The sequence below is a fragment of the Antechinus flavipes genome, chromosome 5 (assembly GCF_016432865.1).
Source record: "Antechinus flavipes isolate AdamAnt ecotype Samford, QLD, Australia chromosome 5, AdamAnt_v2, whole genome shotgun sequence".
NCBI classification, from domain to species: Eukaryota; Metazoa; Chordata; class Mammalia; order Dasyuromorphia; family Dasyuridae; genus Antechinus; species Antechinus flavipes.
In genome coordinates, this window is record NC_067402.1 from 59,535,880 (window position 1) to 59,555,021 (window position 19,142).

Consider the following 19,142-nt stretch of genomic DNA (forward strand, 5'->3'; position numbering starts at 1 on the left):
GGTAACTATTTGTGGGTTTTATTTCAGTCAAGCATTAATTCAGAGACTTGTAATGAGATGGATTTTGAGAGAAAAACACGAAGCTTACACAGCTGTGTGCCTCCTCTCCGCCATCTTGACCGGAAGTGATCATATCCTTTCAATTTTTCTTAAATCAATAATTTGAATGAAGATGCATATGACAATATTTATCAAATTTGTAGATGACATGAAGCTATGAGGGGAAATAAACATAAGTGATAAAATTTAAATTCTAGGATCATCAATTTAGATGAAAGGGATCTCAGAATCCATTTTTTAAAACTTCTTCATAGTAAATTTGTAAAGATGAGGAAACAGAATGCTGAAAACATTGTTTCTTGCCCAAGTTCACCCAGGGAGTAGAGAGTAGAATTTTGATTTAAAATCAAGTTTCCTAGATCTAAAACCAATAGTCTTCCATACTATCACAGATAAAAAAAATGCTAGGTTAAAAGAATGAAACAAATGTTTCAAATGGAAAATCTTATACTTGGGTTAAAGGTCAACTGCTAAAAGATAGGAGGGATGAGAAAGCACAGAAATCAGGTCTTATGAAGAAAAAGTGTATAGATTTTTGGTATATTGAGAGCTCTGTCAAGAACTCCATAGGAACAAACAGCATGTTATACTAGTCAAAATAAATAAATAAAAAGCAAACCCAGCTTGTATTAGTGGAAGCATATCGTGCAAGGCTAGGAACGTAATGACATTCATGGATCAGATCGTAAATGGAGTAATATATTTAATTCTGGGCACTATATCTTAGAAATAAAAAGTGATGAGAGAGTGACCTAGATGATGTATACCATATAAAAATCAGTAGAAAAATATAGATATGGTTATTAGGTATCTCTTTTAGGAGGTGTTCTGTAGATTCTTTCAATTTTTATTTTACTGTCTAGTTCTAGAATATCAGGACAGTTTTCCTTGATAACTTCTTGAAAGATGGTGTCCAGGCTCTTTTTTTGATTGTGGCTTTCAGATAGACCAGTAATTTTGAGATTCTCTCTTTGGATCTATTTTCCAGGTTAATTGTTTTTCCAATGCGATATTTCACATTTTTTCTTATTTTTCCCATCATTTTGGTTTTATTTTGGTGTATCTTGATTTCTTATTAAGTCATTAGCTTCCATATTTCACTTCTAATTATTAAGTAATAATTTTTCTCAGTAGGCTTTTTGTATCTCCTTTCCCATTTGGTCCATTTTGATTTTTTAGGCATTCTTATTCTCATTTTGCATTTCCTTTTGCATCTCTCTCATTTTTCTTCCCAGTGGGATGATTATTAGGGAAAGGGAATTGGCAAAGCATTCCAGTATTTTTGAGAAGTAGTATGCGATAACCCCAAAGAAGCTAAGATAACTCCAAATGGGATCATAAAGAGTCAGACATGATTGAAAAAACTGACAACAACAAATTAAGGAGAAGAGTTGGGAGAGACATGATAGCTGTCCACAACAAAGAGTTAAGTCTTTTCAGTAATGTCATCATTTATAGATATTCCCAAAAGCCAACTGTCTTTTGAGAAGATCCTGACTTTCAATAACTGAGTATCTTTGACACTAATATTGAAACCCTCAACCACAATAAAGGAAAAAAAAAGGAAGGAAGGAAGATAGGAAGGAAGATAGGAAGAAAGAAGGAAGAAAGAGGGAAGGAAGGAAGGAAGAGGGAAGGAAGGAAGAAGGAAAGAAGGAAGGAAGGAAAGAGGAGAGAGAGAGAAAAGAAAGAAAGAAAGAAAAAAGGGAGGGAGGGAGAAAGGGAGAGAGAAAAGAAAGAAAGAAGGAGGGAGGGAGAAAGGGAGAGAGAAAAGAAAGAAAGAAAGAAAGAAGAAAGGGAGGGAGAGAGAGGGAGAGAGAGAAAAAGAAAAAAGAGATAGAGAGAAAGAAAGAAAAAAGAAAGGGAAGGAGAGAGAAAGAAAGAAAGAAAGAAAGAAAAAAGAAAGGGAAGGAGGGAGAGAGAAAGAAAAGAAATAGAGAAAGAGAAAGAAAGAAAGAAAGAAAGAAAAGTGAAGGAGAGAGAAAGAAAGAAAAAAAAGGGAAGGAGAGAGAAAGAAAGAAAGAAAGAGATGGAGAAACAGAGAAAGAAAGCAAGAAAAAAGAAAGGGAAGAAGGGAGAGAGAAAAAGAAAGAGATAGAGAAAGAGAGAAAGAAAGAAAGAAAAAAGAAAGAAAGAAAGAAAAAGAAGGAGGGAGAGAAGGAGAGAGAAAGAAAGAAAGAAAGGGAAGGAGGGAGAGGAGAGAGAAAGAAAGAAAGAAAAAAGAAAAGAAAAACAAAACCATCCCTTTGCAAAGGAGAAACATTTTAGATTATTAGAGGGATAAGAAAGAAAGAAAGAAAGAAAGAAAGAAAGAAAGAAAGAAAGAAAGAAAGAAAGAAAGAAAGAAAAAAGAAAGGGAAGGAGGGAGAGAAGGAGAGAGAAAAAGAAAGAGATAGAGAAAGAGAGAAAGAAAGCAAGAAAGTCAGAAAGAAAGGGAAGGAGGGGGAGAAGAAGAAAGAAAGAAAGAAAGAAAGAAAGAAAGAAAGAAAGAAAGAAAGAAAGAAAGAAAGAAAGAAAGAAAGAAAGAAAGAGAGAGAGAAAACAAAACCATCCCTTTGCAAAGGAGAAACATTTTAGATTATTAGAGGGATAAGCAGCCTTCTTCCTATAGGCTCAAAATCTGTAGAGATCCCAGATGAGCCACTAAAGGTGAAACATATTTAAAAGCCTTGGGAAGGGTAATCTGTTTAGCTACATAATCCTGCCAGGGAATCTGCTAATTGTGAATCCTTCATAGCCCAAATAGGGCTACAAAGACAAGCAGATATCCAAAGAGAGTTCCCTCTCTCACAAACATGAAAACCACAGGCACTCCCATAGGAAGAGAAAATTAGTTTATAAGGACAAATGATACTTAATGGCATGATCATATTTTTTTTTATAATATAAAGTTTGTATATGATGTGGCACTATACCTGTTCCTTAGAATTAAGTATTTCCTTTCCCACATTTTGATTTCTTGATCAGATTCCAGTTGAATGCTGAAAAAAAATAAAGGGTTTAAATAGTTTACTTCACAAATTCAAAAACATTTTTTTTTTTGTAATGGGCTGAGGTTCTCCAAGCTTATATATTAATAGAGTATGGTCCAATTACTATTTAGCCTCATGTGCTTGGGACCTCAGTGCATCAACTCAAGCCTCAGCCCATTACATCTTTTAATAATGGGCAAAATACCATCTTAAGTATTTTTTCTGCATTTCCAAAATTCTCTTCAGTTTTGAGATTTGATATGCCAATGGCTGTTTACTGTCTTCTGTTTCTCTCCATAGTACATCTTCCATCTAATAGAAACAAAGAATTAAGCTAATTAACTCTATAGTGACAAGGCTGAAGAGTCTTATAGAAACAATATAAGTAAAGAACAGCTAGACAACAGAAAAAGGTGAGCATAAAGTCTTTTTGGAGGGAAATGACAGGCTATCTATTTGTTATCTGGTATCAGCCTTCATGTCTATATTTTCAGTGTGGTATTATCTCCTTCTAGATTAATTTTCATTTTAATAGGCGGGAAAGCCAAAGAAATGATTCTCTAGTAAAAACTTTTTATCTGTGGACTGGAAAGGGAGAGGTATATTATTAGGATCAATGTTCTATTAATAAAATTAATCCTTGGTGCAGAGATGTTTCTGCCTTTCTCTAGAAATTTTTAATAAAAACAACTATCTTACAAAATAACAATAAAAGTAATACCTCTAGTTTTTCTTGTTCAAGTTTGCTTAATGGTACTTTTTCTCTCATTAAACTTAGTGGTATAGCAGTTAGTTTTCTCATCAAAGTTTTTGGCTGAAAAAAGAAAAAAAATAAACAGATAAATATTGTAGTTTCAAAGGAATTATACCTTCTCAGTTACAAAGAAGCTTGATAATTTAAGCTCAAGACAGACTTTTACCTGAATTATCTCAGTAAATGACTTAGTCTAGGTCATGGAAAGGACGTAAGAGTTTGACTTTTTTGTTCTTTCACCTGATTTCCAAAACTCAACATCATCATATTTCATACTTATTTGTTTCAAAGAACAGCATTATTACATAGACGTTGGCCAAAATTCATCTTTCTGCCCCATGCACTACCTTGCTCCCTGTTGTTCAATCTAGACTTCTGGTTTCTTCCACCTTCTTGACTCCTGCTGGCATTCCTGGTCTGGATCAGCTATCCCACTGACATTTTTATGCTCTCTCCTGACCATTGTCCCAGCTTTTACTTATTGCTTTAGTGTAACCTCTAATTTTGAGGTGTTTCTCAGGGTGAGATCATCACCTCTCCTTATCTCCTTGTACTGCTCAGATCTCCAAGTTTTTACTTTAAGAGTCTTCCCACTTCACTGCTACCTAGTGTGTCACCTATAAATCTTGAAGTGACAAAAGGGCATGGCCAAAGTGGACAGAATATGTTAAATGACTGCTAAGGAATCACTGGATTCATGAAATGGGCCCAATCCTGGCCATGTGTAGATTACATCCTACTGCTTACAGGTAGACTGATTCCCCTTTGTCATTCTGGCTCAGAACGATTGGAGTTGCTCATCCCCTGACTTTGCTTTCCCACTCCTCACTACAGCCATGTTAGTATGCTGCCCCCTCCCAACATAGCTCCCTCAGTATTGCCTTCCTCTTTAATGATGGTTCCTTCAGTCCTTCCTGGGATTGGAACTTGTCCCTACAGGAAGCACTTTCCTGGCTAGGGGCAGAAAATGAACTCTGCATCGTTTTCTTGGCTGTGTCTGTAGTCTGTTCTTTATGTTATCTTCTGCTTGTCTCTCTGCTGATGTCATGGTCTTCTGAGCTCTCAGGTTCCCACAGATGTGCTCCCCCCACAACCTTCTGTATCACTGACCACCTTCTCTCTGCTTTTTGATATCGTTATCAGGCTGGTTTGACTTCTGCCACCTTTTTCCTGCTCTGACTCCAGAGTACCTCGAACAACTGCCTCTATTCCGACCATTGCTTTGCTCAGGCCCCTTGCCTGCCTCTGCTTTGGAACACCACTTACCTGGTTCCAAACCTTTCAAGGGCCTGTGACCACTGATTGCCCCAGTCCCATCATCTCTGACCTGGCACCTCCCCCCTTGCAGGTATTGTCAAGGAGGCAGTGGTCACTTACTTGTGCATGGCCCAGTGAACTGTGCTTTTCAAGCACATGTCCACCCCATGGGAATACAAAAGAAAGAACAAGGATGAAAGCCAATATTCAATGATAGAACTGCATAATTCTGTCAATGGCATCTTATTTTGGTTTTCCAGCTTTCTCTCCTCTCAACAAACTCAGCTCTAGGAACATTATTATAAAGGCTTGGCAAGAACAGCCTAAAGACCAAGACTTTCCTTGATTTTGTGCACTATACAAGGCTGCCTTAGAGTGGCAAAGGGGGCTAATGGTCATATCACAACTACAGGTGGCGGCAGTAGCTGCCTGCTCTCACAGCTTAACTGCTCTCTTTCTCCTTGAGTATGGTCAGAGCATCCCTGGCTCTGTCTTGATCCCTGAGATTGATTTCCTGTCTCTGGCACATTTGACTTAAGGCCCATACTTCTGTCTTAACAGCTGACTTCTCAGCACATTCTTTGCTCCATATATTGTCACTTTGGCTCTCCTGATATCAGTCCTTGGATTAATAGGTCTAAGGGAATGAATTCATTTGGGGATTCATAGGATCATTAAAGGCTCAGAAAGTAGTGTCCCCACCACTACCACCCAAGTAATCCAACTCTCCTAGGAAAAAAGGTACAAGACTGGCCCTGATCTCCTGGAGTCTCAGCTAAAGAAAAATCAGCTCCTTCACAGGTTAATTGTATACTATTTCAAAGTCTGGTTCTTTTTGTTCAGGAAAATAACTGTTTGGACACGTATACTTATATTGTATTTAATTTACACTTTAACATATTTAACATGTATTGGTCAACTTGCCATCTGGGAGAGGGGGTGGGAAGAATGAGGGAAAAAATCGGAACAAAAGGTTTTGCAATTGTCAATGCTCAAAAGTTACCCATGCATATATCTTGTAAATAAAAAGCTATAATAAAAAATCAGCTTAAGAGATTTGATCTGATAACTTCCAAGCTTCATGGCGTCCTTTTCTCTATGTTCTCTCATCCTCCCAGCTATGCGTTAAGGGAAATGACTATAGCATGGTAGGGAAAAGCACTAGCTTGGAAATCAGGAGGTCTGGGTTCTAGCCTTGACTCTGCCACTAATCTGATTTAAAAAGTTAAAATTTCCCTAGGTCTCAATTTCTTCTGCCAAATTAAAGGTTTGGACTAGATAAATTATAAAATACTTTCCAATTCTAACATTCTATGAGTCAATTGTTGACTCAAGACTCATAAAATCATTGAAGAGTGAATGAATTACTGGTATTTGCTACTACTTGACTATCAGTAAGTCAGCGTAATTGCAAGGAAATACAGAGGAGGAATCATTCACTGTTGAAATACTAAATCTATATACCTAGAAGAGGCTATGACTAATACTTCTCTTTGTGTTAATAGGAGGAGCTGGACTGTTTTTTTTAATAATTGAAATTGATAGAAATTATAGAGGCAGGAGGAGGGAAATAATCTGATCCATCTTAAATTAGCAAAAACTTGGGATCTTATTGTATCCCAAACAACATTAGTTGCTGAAAAGGATATATGATCTCATCTGAATCAAGTTTCTCATAGGGGAGAAAACTTCTTCCCTCTATCCCACTCTTCATCTTTCCCCCTTGCTTTTAGCCCTCTAGCAATGGTTGATTCCCTGGCTTCAAAGCAGAGGACATAGCATTTGAATTGCTCTTCTGGAGACTGCAGGAAAAGCTCAGTTGTCTTATAGTTACTAAAAGGGAACATGGTTCAGTAGAACAGGTTGGCATGAGGAAAGGAAGGATACAGAAGTTAGGAGGCCCAATTCTTCACCCCCAACCTTGGGAAATAGCTCAACCTCTTCAACTCTCATCTCTAAAATGGTGGGGCTAGATTATATGGTCTCTAAGATGCCTTCTGGCTTGGAATTGATGATTGAATATCCACAAAAGGCTTTGTTTCCGCTCAGATATACAATGGACCAGATCCTGTATCATCTCCAAACTCTTTCCATATCCAGCTTAATGCTATATTTGAGCTGTAGCTAGTGAAGTCTACAGCAAATCAATATTTATCTTCCAGCAAATAATAACCCAAGTTTCCTTCAAAGCACCGATATTTTTATAAAAACCGAAAAGGTTCTTTAAAAGAAAAAAGATCGAACTTGGGTGGAAATGATATTGTTTGCTCTTCTGTTGGAACTAAAATTTCAAAGTCATTCTATAGAGGCCTTTCCCCCCATCCCCTTTAAGCTATGATTTTGTTTTGTCAGCTGCTGACATTCCATTTTCTCTGGAATACACACACTGGTCTCTATGTGGTCAATTCATTGACAGGTGCAAACAGCTGACAATTAAACAATAGGTGGAGGTGATAATAAACAGTGATATTGGCTGATATAAAAGACGACTTCATAAACTAGAAGGAAGGTAAATAAAATCAACTGCAGGAAAGAATTCAGGGTGATGATCCGGCAACAAGTTTCCTAAATATGTATTAACTGGTTTTTCAAATCCCTTAAGTGCTTAAGATAAAACATATCTATGAAACTTTAGTTCTTTTGAAAATGAACATGATAGTTTCTAAATTTTGTGAAGCCTAATAAAGCAGAATAATTTTTACTATGTAGAGAGCCACAGAATGGATTGTCTCCCTTCTTATTGCTTTATTTCATCTCTTTCTACACATTTGTTCAATCACTGATTTTTTCCTTAGAATGTGGCCAAATATTTTACTTTACCCTTTCAAGAAGAATCAGTGATTTCATCAGTATGAGGACATCCTGATAAGAGAATTATCTCTGCCAATGCAGAGAGCAACCTGTGTATAATTTGGGAGGTTGAAAGTTAGTTACTTGAGGATTAAGTAATTTGTTCAGTCAGTATCAGGGGTGAGATTTGAACCAGATTTTCCTGCTGCCAAATCCAGCCCAGTTGTCAATACGCCATATTGTCTCAGTGTCTTACTGACCCCAAATCATAAGCAAAGTTTTTTTTTTAATATTTTTTTGTAGGAAAACATGTTTTTAAAAACATAAATACTTGGATTGTTTTGAAATCAGTTTATAGCAAAGATCATTCTTTAAGTTTAGGAATCCATTACAATGAAAGCAATGGTCTGTGTCAATAAGAATGGCACCGACATGATAAGGAGACACATTTTGTATCCTAAGTATCTTTTCTCTCTCTTCCTGGACAATCAATGCAGTCAACAAATTATGATTTTTTCTATATTTCTGCACACAATCTCTTTGTTCTTATTGTGCCCAATCATGAGTAATAAAAATAATAAATAATAGAACTTATCACTGTTGGCAATGTTTCCCTTTTAGTTCTTGAAAAAAAAACACGCTAATGTTTGAATTATCTTTCTGCCTCATCATTACAATCACTTCCAGCCCTCCAAGTTCTTCTACACACAAGTATTTTCTATTTAACCTATAGCTAATCAGTGACTATTTTAGAAAGCTTATTATTTCCCATTACCATGTAAGGTGCTAAACAGAATACAAAAGTAGTAGAAGATGTGACCGACTGTCCTCATTTAGCTTATATTCTGTTTGGGGAGGAAAGACTTTTGAATAAGAAACAATTAGAGAATAATATATAAGATAATTTGTAATCAAGTACCAAATTATGTGGTACAGACTCAGTTGCTGTCCTGGCTCTGCTTGTTTGATGTGGCACCAGAACAATGTCATATGCAAGAAGGTATGTCATAGAACAAGCTATTATTGATCGGAAGATGATGCTCTTCCCCCAATAGTGAAGATGAATTGCAGACATGTCTCTGTGTGACTATTATATACTAGAAAAAATGCCCAGAGAAAAGGGATGAGAGATATTATAATCATATTTTGATTCTTTGGTGGATCTAATATATAAATAGCGTCTCCTCCATGCCTGGCTACTCGATGCCTTCCAAATTCCAAGAAAGATTCTGCTAAGAGGACACAAAGAAATTCAACAGACATTTATAAAGTATAGTAACTGTATCCCAGGGAGCTGTACTAGCTTCTGGAGATATGAAGATAAAAAATGATGTGACTTCCTTCTTGCAACTGGTGGGATAGGAAAGAGAAGAATGAATGTATCCAAATATTTATAGTTTTAAATTGTATTTAAAGATTTTGGTATTTTATTAAATTTTTCAATACAATATTGATTGAAAATATGAATTTAATTTACCATTGAACTATCCAACTATAATTCTGTGTAAAGTGAAAAAGAGCTTTTCAAATTCCTCACCTGTGAAATGAGGAAGTGGTATGAGATGACCTTTGTGGATCTGAATCTATGATCAGATTCAGTATTTCTGAAGACAGTATTTCTCAGATTCTTAATCTTTAATAATTGAGACATAAGTTGAATATATATATGTATATCTATATATGTATTTATATATATATATCTATATATCTATATATATATATCTATATATATATAGATATATAGATATATATATATGCATCTGTGTGTGCACAAAGATTTGGAAATAATTGTTTTTGGCATATGACAAAAATCCGATTCACTTGCTTGGCCATAACAAAGCAAATTTTTGTGTGTAAACACAATCTGTACAAGGTGAAAGTCCTTCAGAAAATCTTTGGAACTGATGCAGGTGTCTGGTACTCTTCTATCTATATATTATTCAACCTAATCAGTGTTGCAATATAAACACTGAACAAAATGACAGCTAACATCACAGTCAGGTTTTAACAGCAGTAGTTTGCTTTCTCCATGAAGCCAAGAGGAAAAATAAGAAAAGCAATCAGAAAGAAATATGGCCTAATTTGTGTTATTTTATTCTCTGAAGGAGCTAATCTTCCACTTCGTTAGCATTCTAACAATATAAGAAAACTGAGAATGAAAAGGCCACTTCATTACAATTTCCAAAGCGTTTTTTCTTCTGCCCATTTGCCTCATATTGCAATTTCCTTTTTGCTGTAATACAAGATGACAAGATGACCCATGTTGACCATAAGAGAGAAATAGTCTGGCCCAGTGCATAAAGTGCCAGGCTTGAAGTTAGAAGAACCTGGGAACAAATCCTAGCTGTATGACCCTGGACAAGTCACTTCATGTCACCATGAGTTGCAATCTGCAGGTGGGTGACCCCCTTACAATGAAATCACAGTTCCTATTGTACTGACAATGCAACCAATCAAAGCTGGAAAAGGAGAGGCAGAAGGAGGAAAGTCAGATCAGTATTCTAATCATGCATCTGCCTCCCACTAGCTCCATTTTCTAAAGAATATTGGAGGTGGTTATGACAATGGGAGCTTCAAGAGTCCACACAAGGGGAGTGGAAGCCATGTAAGGTTCTGTAGCCAATCTGTTCAGCACTGAGACTCAGAAAAGTCGGGAACAAGCTGCAAGGCTCCTGTCAGTGATCCCTGAATGAGGCCATATTTGGATGTGAACCACAAGGGGCTCCTGCTCTATAGAAACTACATTTAATCTGGGCGCACTCTCCCAGGGATCAAGGTGATCTGGTGACATAGGAGGAAATAAGTTCCTCAGGTATGGAGGGAAAATACTCCTGCTTCTGTTTTTGCTATGTCTTTAAAATAAATATCCCTTTTAAAAAAGCTAATTGACATGAATTAGTTAAACAGAACCAGAATGTTAACTGCCAGCTGACAATGAGTGTGGGGAGAAGGGAAGAGAAAGGAGGCTATAAGGAACTGGGGCTTTAGCCGATAGTGTAAAGAGAAATACTATCTAGGAGACAGAAGCAAGATGGCAAACCAGCAGTAAACAGTACAGTGAACTTCTGCCTCACAGCCCCTCACCCAAAAAATCCTCCAGATAGATCTAGATTTGGTTTAGAGGCATTTGCATCAGAACCAAAGCTGAGGAGGAAATTCAAGAAACAAAAATCATCGTGAGTCATTTTTCCAACCCATTTTTCCACAGGCGCATGGACCCTGGATATGGGGTGTGGGTAGGAGCTACCACGCAGAGAGCTCCAGTGCAGGGAAGAGGCAAGGGGAGGTCCCAGAGCCACATCAGGCCACTGTGATGGGGCCATCGGCAGTTTCGGCACCTACTGTCCAGTTCTGGCCCCCAGAGCCAGGTAGAACGAGGAGGGGACCTGCACCCAGGAGTGGCAATCTGGGCTACTGAGCGGTGGCAGGTTCTGGGCAAGGCAAAGAGAGAAGCAAGCTCAAAAGTAAGTGCAGTGTAGTGCAGAAGTTCCAGCTTCTAGGTCAGTCTGAAGCCCGCAGAAGAATAACCAAGACAAGAATTCCAGTCCAAAGGGAGAGCTAGTTTTGTGAGCCTGAGCCAGTAGAGCTTCCCAGCTGCCTGAGAGGGGCCAAGTCCGTTTTCTCAGAGTCCAGACCCGGGGGACAGTAATGAGACTTTTCTCCCAACTGACCTACTTGGAGAATACTGAAAGTTTGCAAGTCCTGATGGTGGATTGCTGAAATCCTAAATTAATACTCTATTCCCCTTCTCCCCCCCAAAAAGCAGCAGATCTAGCCCAGGCCTTCCTTTTGTAAGTGTGCAAGAGCCAGCCTTCACATCATGTCCAGTCAGTCTGTTGCCTTTTTTGACACTATCCAACCAGTCCATCTTTTTTCTGGTCACATACAAAACCTCGATGATGCATTTTATGGCACTTCTAAAAGATAAGTTATCATTGGTAATCTCAGCAGCCCCTTCCATCATGCTTTGAAATTAACTTTCACTTTAAAATGGTGTGACCCTAGTGGAAATTCATCTCTTCCTGGCAAGATGTCAAGTACTTGCTAGGTGATTTTCTTTTGGGTTCTTTTGGTCTCCTTGCTATGTTCAGTTTTGAATCTGTTAAATGCTTTTTGGGAGTGGTGATGAAGAAAATGTCTTTACTTTCTGTCCATTTCCTCATTTTTTCTAGTCTAAAGCTTGTTGGCACAAACCAAGTTGGAATCGTTCTCATCCCAAGATTAAAAGAATCAGAGCTGGAAGGGATTGTAAGGGTGATCTAATTTAGCACCTTTGTTTTCTAGCTGAGGAAACTGAGACCCAAAAGGGAAGCCTTCTCATGCCAGAGGAAAAATATCTGATTCAGAATTTTGGATTTCTTTTATTACCCTGAGATGGAAGCAAGGAAAACCTTTCATTTTTATCTTTTATCTCATTTAACATTTTCTTTTGCTCCATCTTGTTGATATTCTGCCTGCATAGAGATATCAGATTTTGAAATGACTGTTAATACAGGTAACCAGTTTTTTTCTTGGTGAGACAGCCATTTTTATTTTTGTGATCTATCAAGTCCTTGACATATGACTGACGTGTTACATTCCTGTTCCTGATACTCATGTTGTGTCAGCATACAGTGCTCAGTTGAATATAAGCTTGTGTCATATTTTCCAAGATAGTTTCCCCAAATTTTATTATGCCCATTTTCTCACTGAAACCAGTAAGATTCAAAGTCTACATTGACTTGACTGAGAACTCTGTCAAGTTTTCAGTTTGTCAAATTTATTTTTTAATTTTCATATGTTTTACTGTCTTAGGAAAGGGAAGAATGAAGGAGGGAAGTCAAAAACAAATTTTAATTGAATATTAAATTGAATTTAAAAATACATGTAATTGGGGAAAAATAATTTTTGCAAGGTAATTGGAGTGAAGTGTCTTGCCCAGATTCACACAGCTAGTTAAGTCTCTAAGGCCAGATTTCAACTTGGAGCCTCCCGATTCCCAAACCAGTGCCATCTGCCTCAGAATGAAATATTATTCAAAAATATTTCTTCTTTCTCTGAAATTATTGTTGGCATGTGATTTATAAATATATTAATGGTGTACTGTATTTTTATGTTCAATGAATAAAGCAAGATAAGAAGACCAAGGTTCCATGGTTATTTTTGAGCAAACTGAGATCAGCTCTGTCAACTCTGGTAACTGACATCTATTTTTTCCAGTTATCTCAATTTCTTTTCATCTTCTGATTTTACTGAGAGTTAGAGCAGACACACTAGATAGAGTGCCAAGCCTGGAGGCAGGACGACTGAATTCAAATCCAGTTTCAGTCTCATACGTGTGACCCTGGGCAAATCACTTAACTCCATTTGCCTCAGTTTCTTCATCTATAAAATGAACTGGAGAAGAAAATGGCAAACTGCTCCAGTATCTTTGTCAAGAATACCATAAATAGGGCCACAAAGAGTCAGTCACAACTGAAAAAATGGCTCTACAAGACTTATTACAGATAAACTGAAATTCTTCTCATAGTGTCTTAATTCCTTGGTTGATGGATAGAGTATGCTAAAATATGAATAATTAATATTTATCTGTACCATATTAGCACCACTGCCAGAGTAAAAGAGTTAGGGAATTATAGAAGGGTAAGAACTGTTTTGTATTTTTATCTATTTCATAGGTAGCCAGGCCCAAACAGTTTAGTACCTGGCAGGCAATCTTGGAATAGTGTGCCTTTCCAAATGAAAATTTAGAGAGTAGATATAGTCAAACACTGGAATCATATTAGTCTTTTTGGTTTGATAGCTGCTAGAACTCACACTAACTAGTTAGCAGATTTATTGTTTTTTCCTCTGAAGAAATTAAAATTATATATACATATAAGTTTATACATATATAGTTTTTCCTCTGAAGAAATTAAAATTATATATATATGTATATGTCTTCTGTGAATTTAAACCAATTTTGTTGTATAAAACCCCTGTATCTCAAGTATTTTAGGGATATCAAAAAGCAAACTTTAAATAAAAACACAATGTCCAAATACAGTTTTTGCTTTGTGAGCCATTTTGTAAATGTAAATAAGACATTAATGTTTATAACATTTTTTTCCAGACTAACTAAACATTCAGTTTATCTCTCAGCATGTGCTCTGTTCCCACCAAATGACATGGGTTCCCAAAAATAAGTATGATTAAGTAGTTACGTTAATGACTGATGTAAAAAGTCCCTGAACTAAGTTCACTAGTACTGGTGATCAACAAATGTTTAGTATTCTAAAGCCCTGTTAAGACTTTTTTTTACTGGACCAGCTATCTATACATAATAAACATTTAAAAAGACATAAATAGAAAATTAGATGCATAAAAACCAATGTCAGAATGTGCAGAGAAGGAAATTTTTTGACATTATACTATATTCTTACAAGATAATTTAATACAGCAAAATAAGATATTTAGCTCTTCAAGAATAAGGTAATTACTATACAGTTTCACATGCTAACTCTTCAATATTTATTGATACTTGGAAATATTACTAGAATTTAGAAACATAATAACAGTATTGCTGAAAGTTACAAATAAAAAAATTAGAATGTGGAAAGGTTTTGAATTTTTAGCAGTAGCCTGCTACCTCTTTTCCTTAGAGTTATAAGAAATCCATCAAGAAACATTTTTAAAAAATCTTATACATATATTTTATTGCTATGTATGCATATATTTTTATTGATAACTTCTTTACTGTGTCTTAGGAAGAGGAGAAATTCATAGTAATTGTACTTAAAGGACAATTAGGAGTTAAATGACCTGTTTATAGTCATAGAATCATCTATAAGTTGGGCTTTGAACTCAGATTTTCCTCACTCCAAAATCAGTTACCTCTTGGTCTCATGGAGAAGCTTAATCTGGGTCCAATGAACCTTCTAATAAAAGATTTTTATAACTTCATTTTAATAGCATTAGTTTGTCCTATAGCTTTACATATTTTAGTTAATGCATTTAAAAACATCATTCTGAGAAGGAGTTCAAAGGCTTCACCAGACTTCCAAATTGAATTTAGTAATTAATTTCTGATAATTAGGTTGCCAAGTTTTCCAATCTCTTCTAGCAGCTGAACTCAAATTCATGATTATTTTCAAAGCAAAAATGTTAGATTAAATAATGTCCTAATATAAATCAAAAAAGCCTTTAATAGGCTAAGTATAACAAGTGAGTTAACCTCTGTTTGTCTCAATTTCTTCAACTATATAAAGGGGATAATAATAGTACTTCCCAGGATTATTGAGAGGATCAAATGAGATAATAATTGTAAAGTGCTTAGCACAGTGGCTAGCACAAATAATAAGTACTTAATGCTTATTGCTTCCTCCTGTCTGGGCTTACTGCTACAAATCTTGTAACTCATTTCTAATCTTGTTTTTTCTTGCTTTAATTTATCTTAAATATAAATAACAAAGTCCTCTATCTAATCTGTAATTCTATAAATGCTATTTCTCTTTCTCAAAATTCTTCCACAGCTCCTTAGTGCTTACTCAATATATACTCTTTATCTGGACCTCAACAATATGGTACCAACCCACTACTCCAATTTATATCACAATACTCCTCTTCATATAATTTACTCTCCTGGCACACAGAACTATTTACCATTTTAAAAACTCATCTCATCTGTTCCTGCATCAATATCTTTCATAACACCATCTCCAACATGTGCACATTCTGTAGTTTGCCTTGTAATTCACACACTAATTTGCTGGGTCTTTCCCTCATTTCTGGAAGGCTCTTCCCTGTTCAGCTGTGGTCCCTTTCCTGCCCTGTAAAAACCATGGCACTAACTCCCATGTCCTGAAACAACTGTGACATACAGAATCACAGACTCCCAGCATTGGCAGGGACTTCAGGTACACCCCAAATCATCTCTCACAAATTGTACCTGAGCAAAATATCCCTTCTGCAACACACATAAATGAAGACTTCTAGACAAGAAAATACCATTACCACCTTGGGCAATCCATTCAACTTTTGGATAACTCTAATTGGGAGGAAATTTCCCTGGCTCCCAACACCTCAAGCTAAATTTGTTTTTAGTCTGTTTCTGCTTACTGGCACAGTTTTGGGGCTAGGCTGAATAAATTAAATTCTTTCATAGTTATCAGGTTCTTTCTAAGACTTCTCTTTTTCAGGTCAAATATCCTCCATTTTTTGGAATAGTGATAGCTATAGGTAATTAGGCAATATATTGCCTAGAGAACTGGGCCTGGAGTCAAGACCCGAATTATAATTCTTCTATAATAATATAAGATTTCAGACACTTAGTAGAGCATAAGTGTGACCCTATGTGATTCACAACCTTTTCACTTCAGTTTGTCCAACATTAAAATGGAAATGTATAAAATGTATCCTGAAGGGTTGTTGTTAAGGACAAAATGATTTATTTTTAAAGCTCTTAGGACAGTGCCTGACACATAGTAGGTGCTACATAAATGCATATTCTCTTTCCCCCTTCCCTTTCAAGTGATGTACATATCGTGGGGTATGCTTTGTTATCCTACTAATCCTTCTCTGAATTTGTTTGAATTTGTCAGTGTCTTTTCTAAAATGTGACCCTCAAAACTGAACATAATAATCCAGGTGTGATAGGACCAAAAAAGAATATGACACAAAAATAATTTCCCACTTCCCAAATTCTCTTAAAGTAGCTTAAAGGCACATTAGCTTTTTGGGCAACCATGCTCTACCCTTGGTTCATATTGGACTAAATCCTACTAAATCTTTCTCAGGCAAATGGTCAGATAGATATATTTTCCCCAATTCAATTGTTAAGTAAGTTGGTCTCTTTCTGAATCCTGGCCAATGCACACCATTGTTTCTTAAACCCAGAAACAATCCAGACGAGACCCATAGCTAACACTGATGGAAAATTTGATTCAATTTGACAAAAACCAGCAAACATTTATTAAGCACCCATAGTATGCAAGCAACTGCCACCCACCCAGCCTGACTTGGTCAAGTAAAGCTATAGTTGCTTTGTCTGACGATATAAAAAAACTCCTTACCAAGGTGGTCCTCCTGCGTATAAGTGGCTTTTCATCGTAGATGGACTTTATAGTTTCTTCAGGGGACTGAGGAAAAGAGAAGAAGAGATAAAGATATAAGGATAGACTCATTTTTAAACATGAGTCCCTTCAATCTTCTTACATCTTTTCCTTTTCTGGGTACTCTCCTCCATCTAGTTGCTCTGGCCTCCTGGCTGTGCCATGGATAAGGCTCTGTCCCATGGCGAGTTGCTGTAGATATATATAAGTAAAGCATCCTGGTTCCTCCATATTCCTCAAGAGTTTGCCTACCTTTGGTCCTATCCAATGGCCAAATGCTGTAGATACACACACACACACACACGTATGTATAGTAAAATATCCTGGCTCCTCCATACTCCCTGTGGCCTCATCTGTGAGAGGCTTGGGGCTTCGACCTTTGACTGGAAGGTGAGAACAGCTATAGTTGCTTTGTCTGACGATATAAAAAAAAGGCCTTACCATGGTGGGGCTGCGTATAAGTGGCTTTTCATCGGAGATGGACTTTATAGATTCTTCAGGGGACTGGGGAGAAGAGAGGAAGAAGTGTGAAGAAGAGTGAGAGAAGAAACAGAGAGTCAGTGTTGAAGAATTTAAATGCATGGTCGTCAAACTATCTACTTATTTCTTTGGTATGATTGGCTCATTTTTTAACATGAGCCCCTTCAATCTTCTTACATCTTTCCCTTTTCTGGGTACTCTCCTCCATCTAGTTGCTCTGGCCTCCTGGCTGTGCCATGGATAAGGCTCTGTCCCATGGCGAGTTGCTGTAGATATATATATATATAAGTAAAGCACACTGGTTCCTCCATATTCCCTGTGGCCTCATCTGTGAGAAGCTTGGGGCTTCGACCTTTGACTGGAAGGTGAGAACAGCTATAGTTGCTTTGTCTGACGATATAAAAAAAAGGCCTTACCATGGTGGGGCTGCGTGTAAGTGGCTTTTCATCGGAGATGGACTTTATAGATTCTTCAGGGGACTGGGGAGAAGAGAGGAAGAAGTGTGAAGAGAAGTGAGAGAAGAAATAGGAAGAGAATCAGTGTTATTTCTTTGGTATGATTGGCTCATTTTTTAACATGAGCCCCTTCAATCTTCTTACATCTTTCCCTTTTCTGGGTACTCTCCTCCATCTAGTTGCTCTGGCCTCCTGGCTGTGCCATGGATAAGGCTCTGTCCCATGGCGAGTTGCTGTAGATATATATAAGTAAAGCATCCTGGCTCCTCCATATTCCTCAAGAGTTTGCCTTCCCTTGATCCTTATCCTATGCTGTACACACACACACACACACACACACACACACACACACATACACACACACACATGTACACATACACACACACGTATGTGTAGTGAAGTATCCTGGCTCCTCCATATTCCCTGTGGCCTGGTGTAGTATACTTGGACCTCATCTGTGAGAAGCTTGGGGCTTGGACCTTTGACTGGAAGGTAAGAACAGCTTGCTCTCAGGAGGTAGCAGATAGGTACATACCACATCTTCTTCCTTGATGATAAAAGATTCTTGATCTTCCAAGGACTTTGTTTCTTCCGCTTCTTCCCTTAGCAGCTCCTCCTGCAAAGATAAAGATCAATGTTATAAATCGACACTCAGAAGCTCTTTTGGAGAGACAAGGGAATCAATGTCCTTGAGGTCTCCTCTAAGGGATGCCATGTAAAACCACCATGTAAAGCTGGAAGGCAAAATACCTAAACTCATCGGACAGCAAAGAGTGTGAGCAGCCACTTAAGTGAGAGAACTTACTGAGAGCCTACTAGGTGCCAGATGCTATGCTTGGTGCTGGAGATACAAGAACAAAAATATAATATTTTCCTTGCCCTCCAGGAATTCTCTCTTCTGGAGAATACGAGCCACATAATCATTAGGTATACACAGAATTCTTACAAAGAAATTTTGTGAGGGAAACTTCATATAAAAGGTAGAAATGTGAAGTAAGCACGACATCTTAGGTGGGAGTGGGAATGTTAACCATTCCAAGAGGAAAAGGGGCACTAGAGCATTGCCCTGGAGTCAGGATAATCTGAATTCAAATCAGGCCTCAGACAATTACTAACTGTGTGGATTGGGCAAATCACTTAACTTTTTGCCTGTTTCCTCAACTATAAAGTGGGGATAATAACAGCACCTACCTTGATACTTTCAGAGCTTTCAGCTTCTAAGAACAGTCTTGTTTCTTCTAAATCTTCCTTTTGTATGTCATACTGTAAAGATAAAGATCAATGCTGTAAATCAACATTCAGAGGG

General features: G+C 37.2%; 1 protein-coding gene across 4 annotated transcripts in view; it reads right to left on the reverse strand.

The window, feature by feature from the left end:
* Positions 1–19,142, reverse strand: part of C5H10orf67 (chromosome 5 C10orf67 homolog) — a 120,425-nt gene that overhangs the window by 34,191 nt on the left and 67,092 nt on the right. Inside the window, exons 9-16 of one of the 4 annotated variants that reach the window (XM_052001652.1) lie at positions 19,028–19,099; positions 18,372–18,452; positions 17,798–17,860; positions 17,343–17,405; positions 16,863–16,928; positions 3,754–3,846; positions 3,238–3,344; positions 2,976–3,041 (exon numbers count right to left, since the gene is read on the reverse strand). In XM_052001652.1, coding sequence (XP_051857612.1) covers positions 2,976–3,041; positions 3,238–3,344; positions 3,754–3,846; positions 16,863–16,928; positions 17,343–17,405; positions 17,798–17,860; positions 18,372–18,452; positions 19,028–19,099 — 611 coding nt within the window. The remainder of the gene's footprint in view (positions 1–2,975; positions 3,042–3,237; positions 3,345–3,753; positions 3,847–16,862; positions 16,929–17,342; positions 17,406–17,797; positions 17,861–18,371; positions 18,453–19,027; positions 19,100–19,142) is intronic. The other 3 variants (XM_052001654.1, XM_052001653.1, XM_052001655.1) reach the window with 3 other exon arrangements.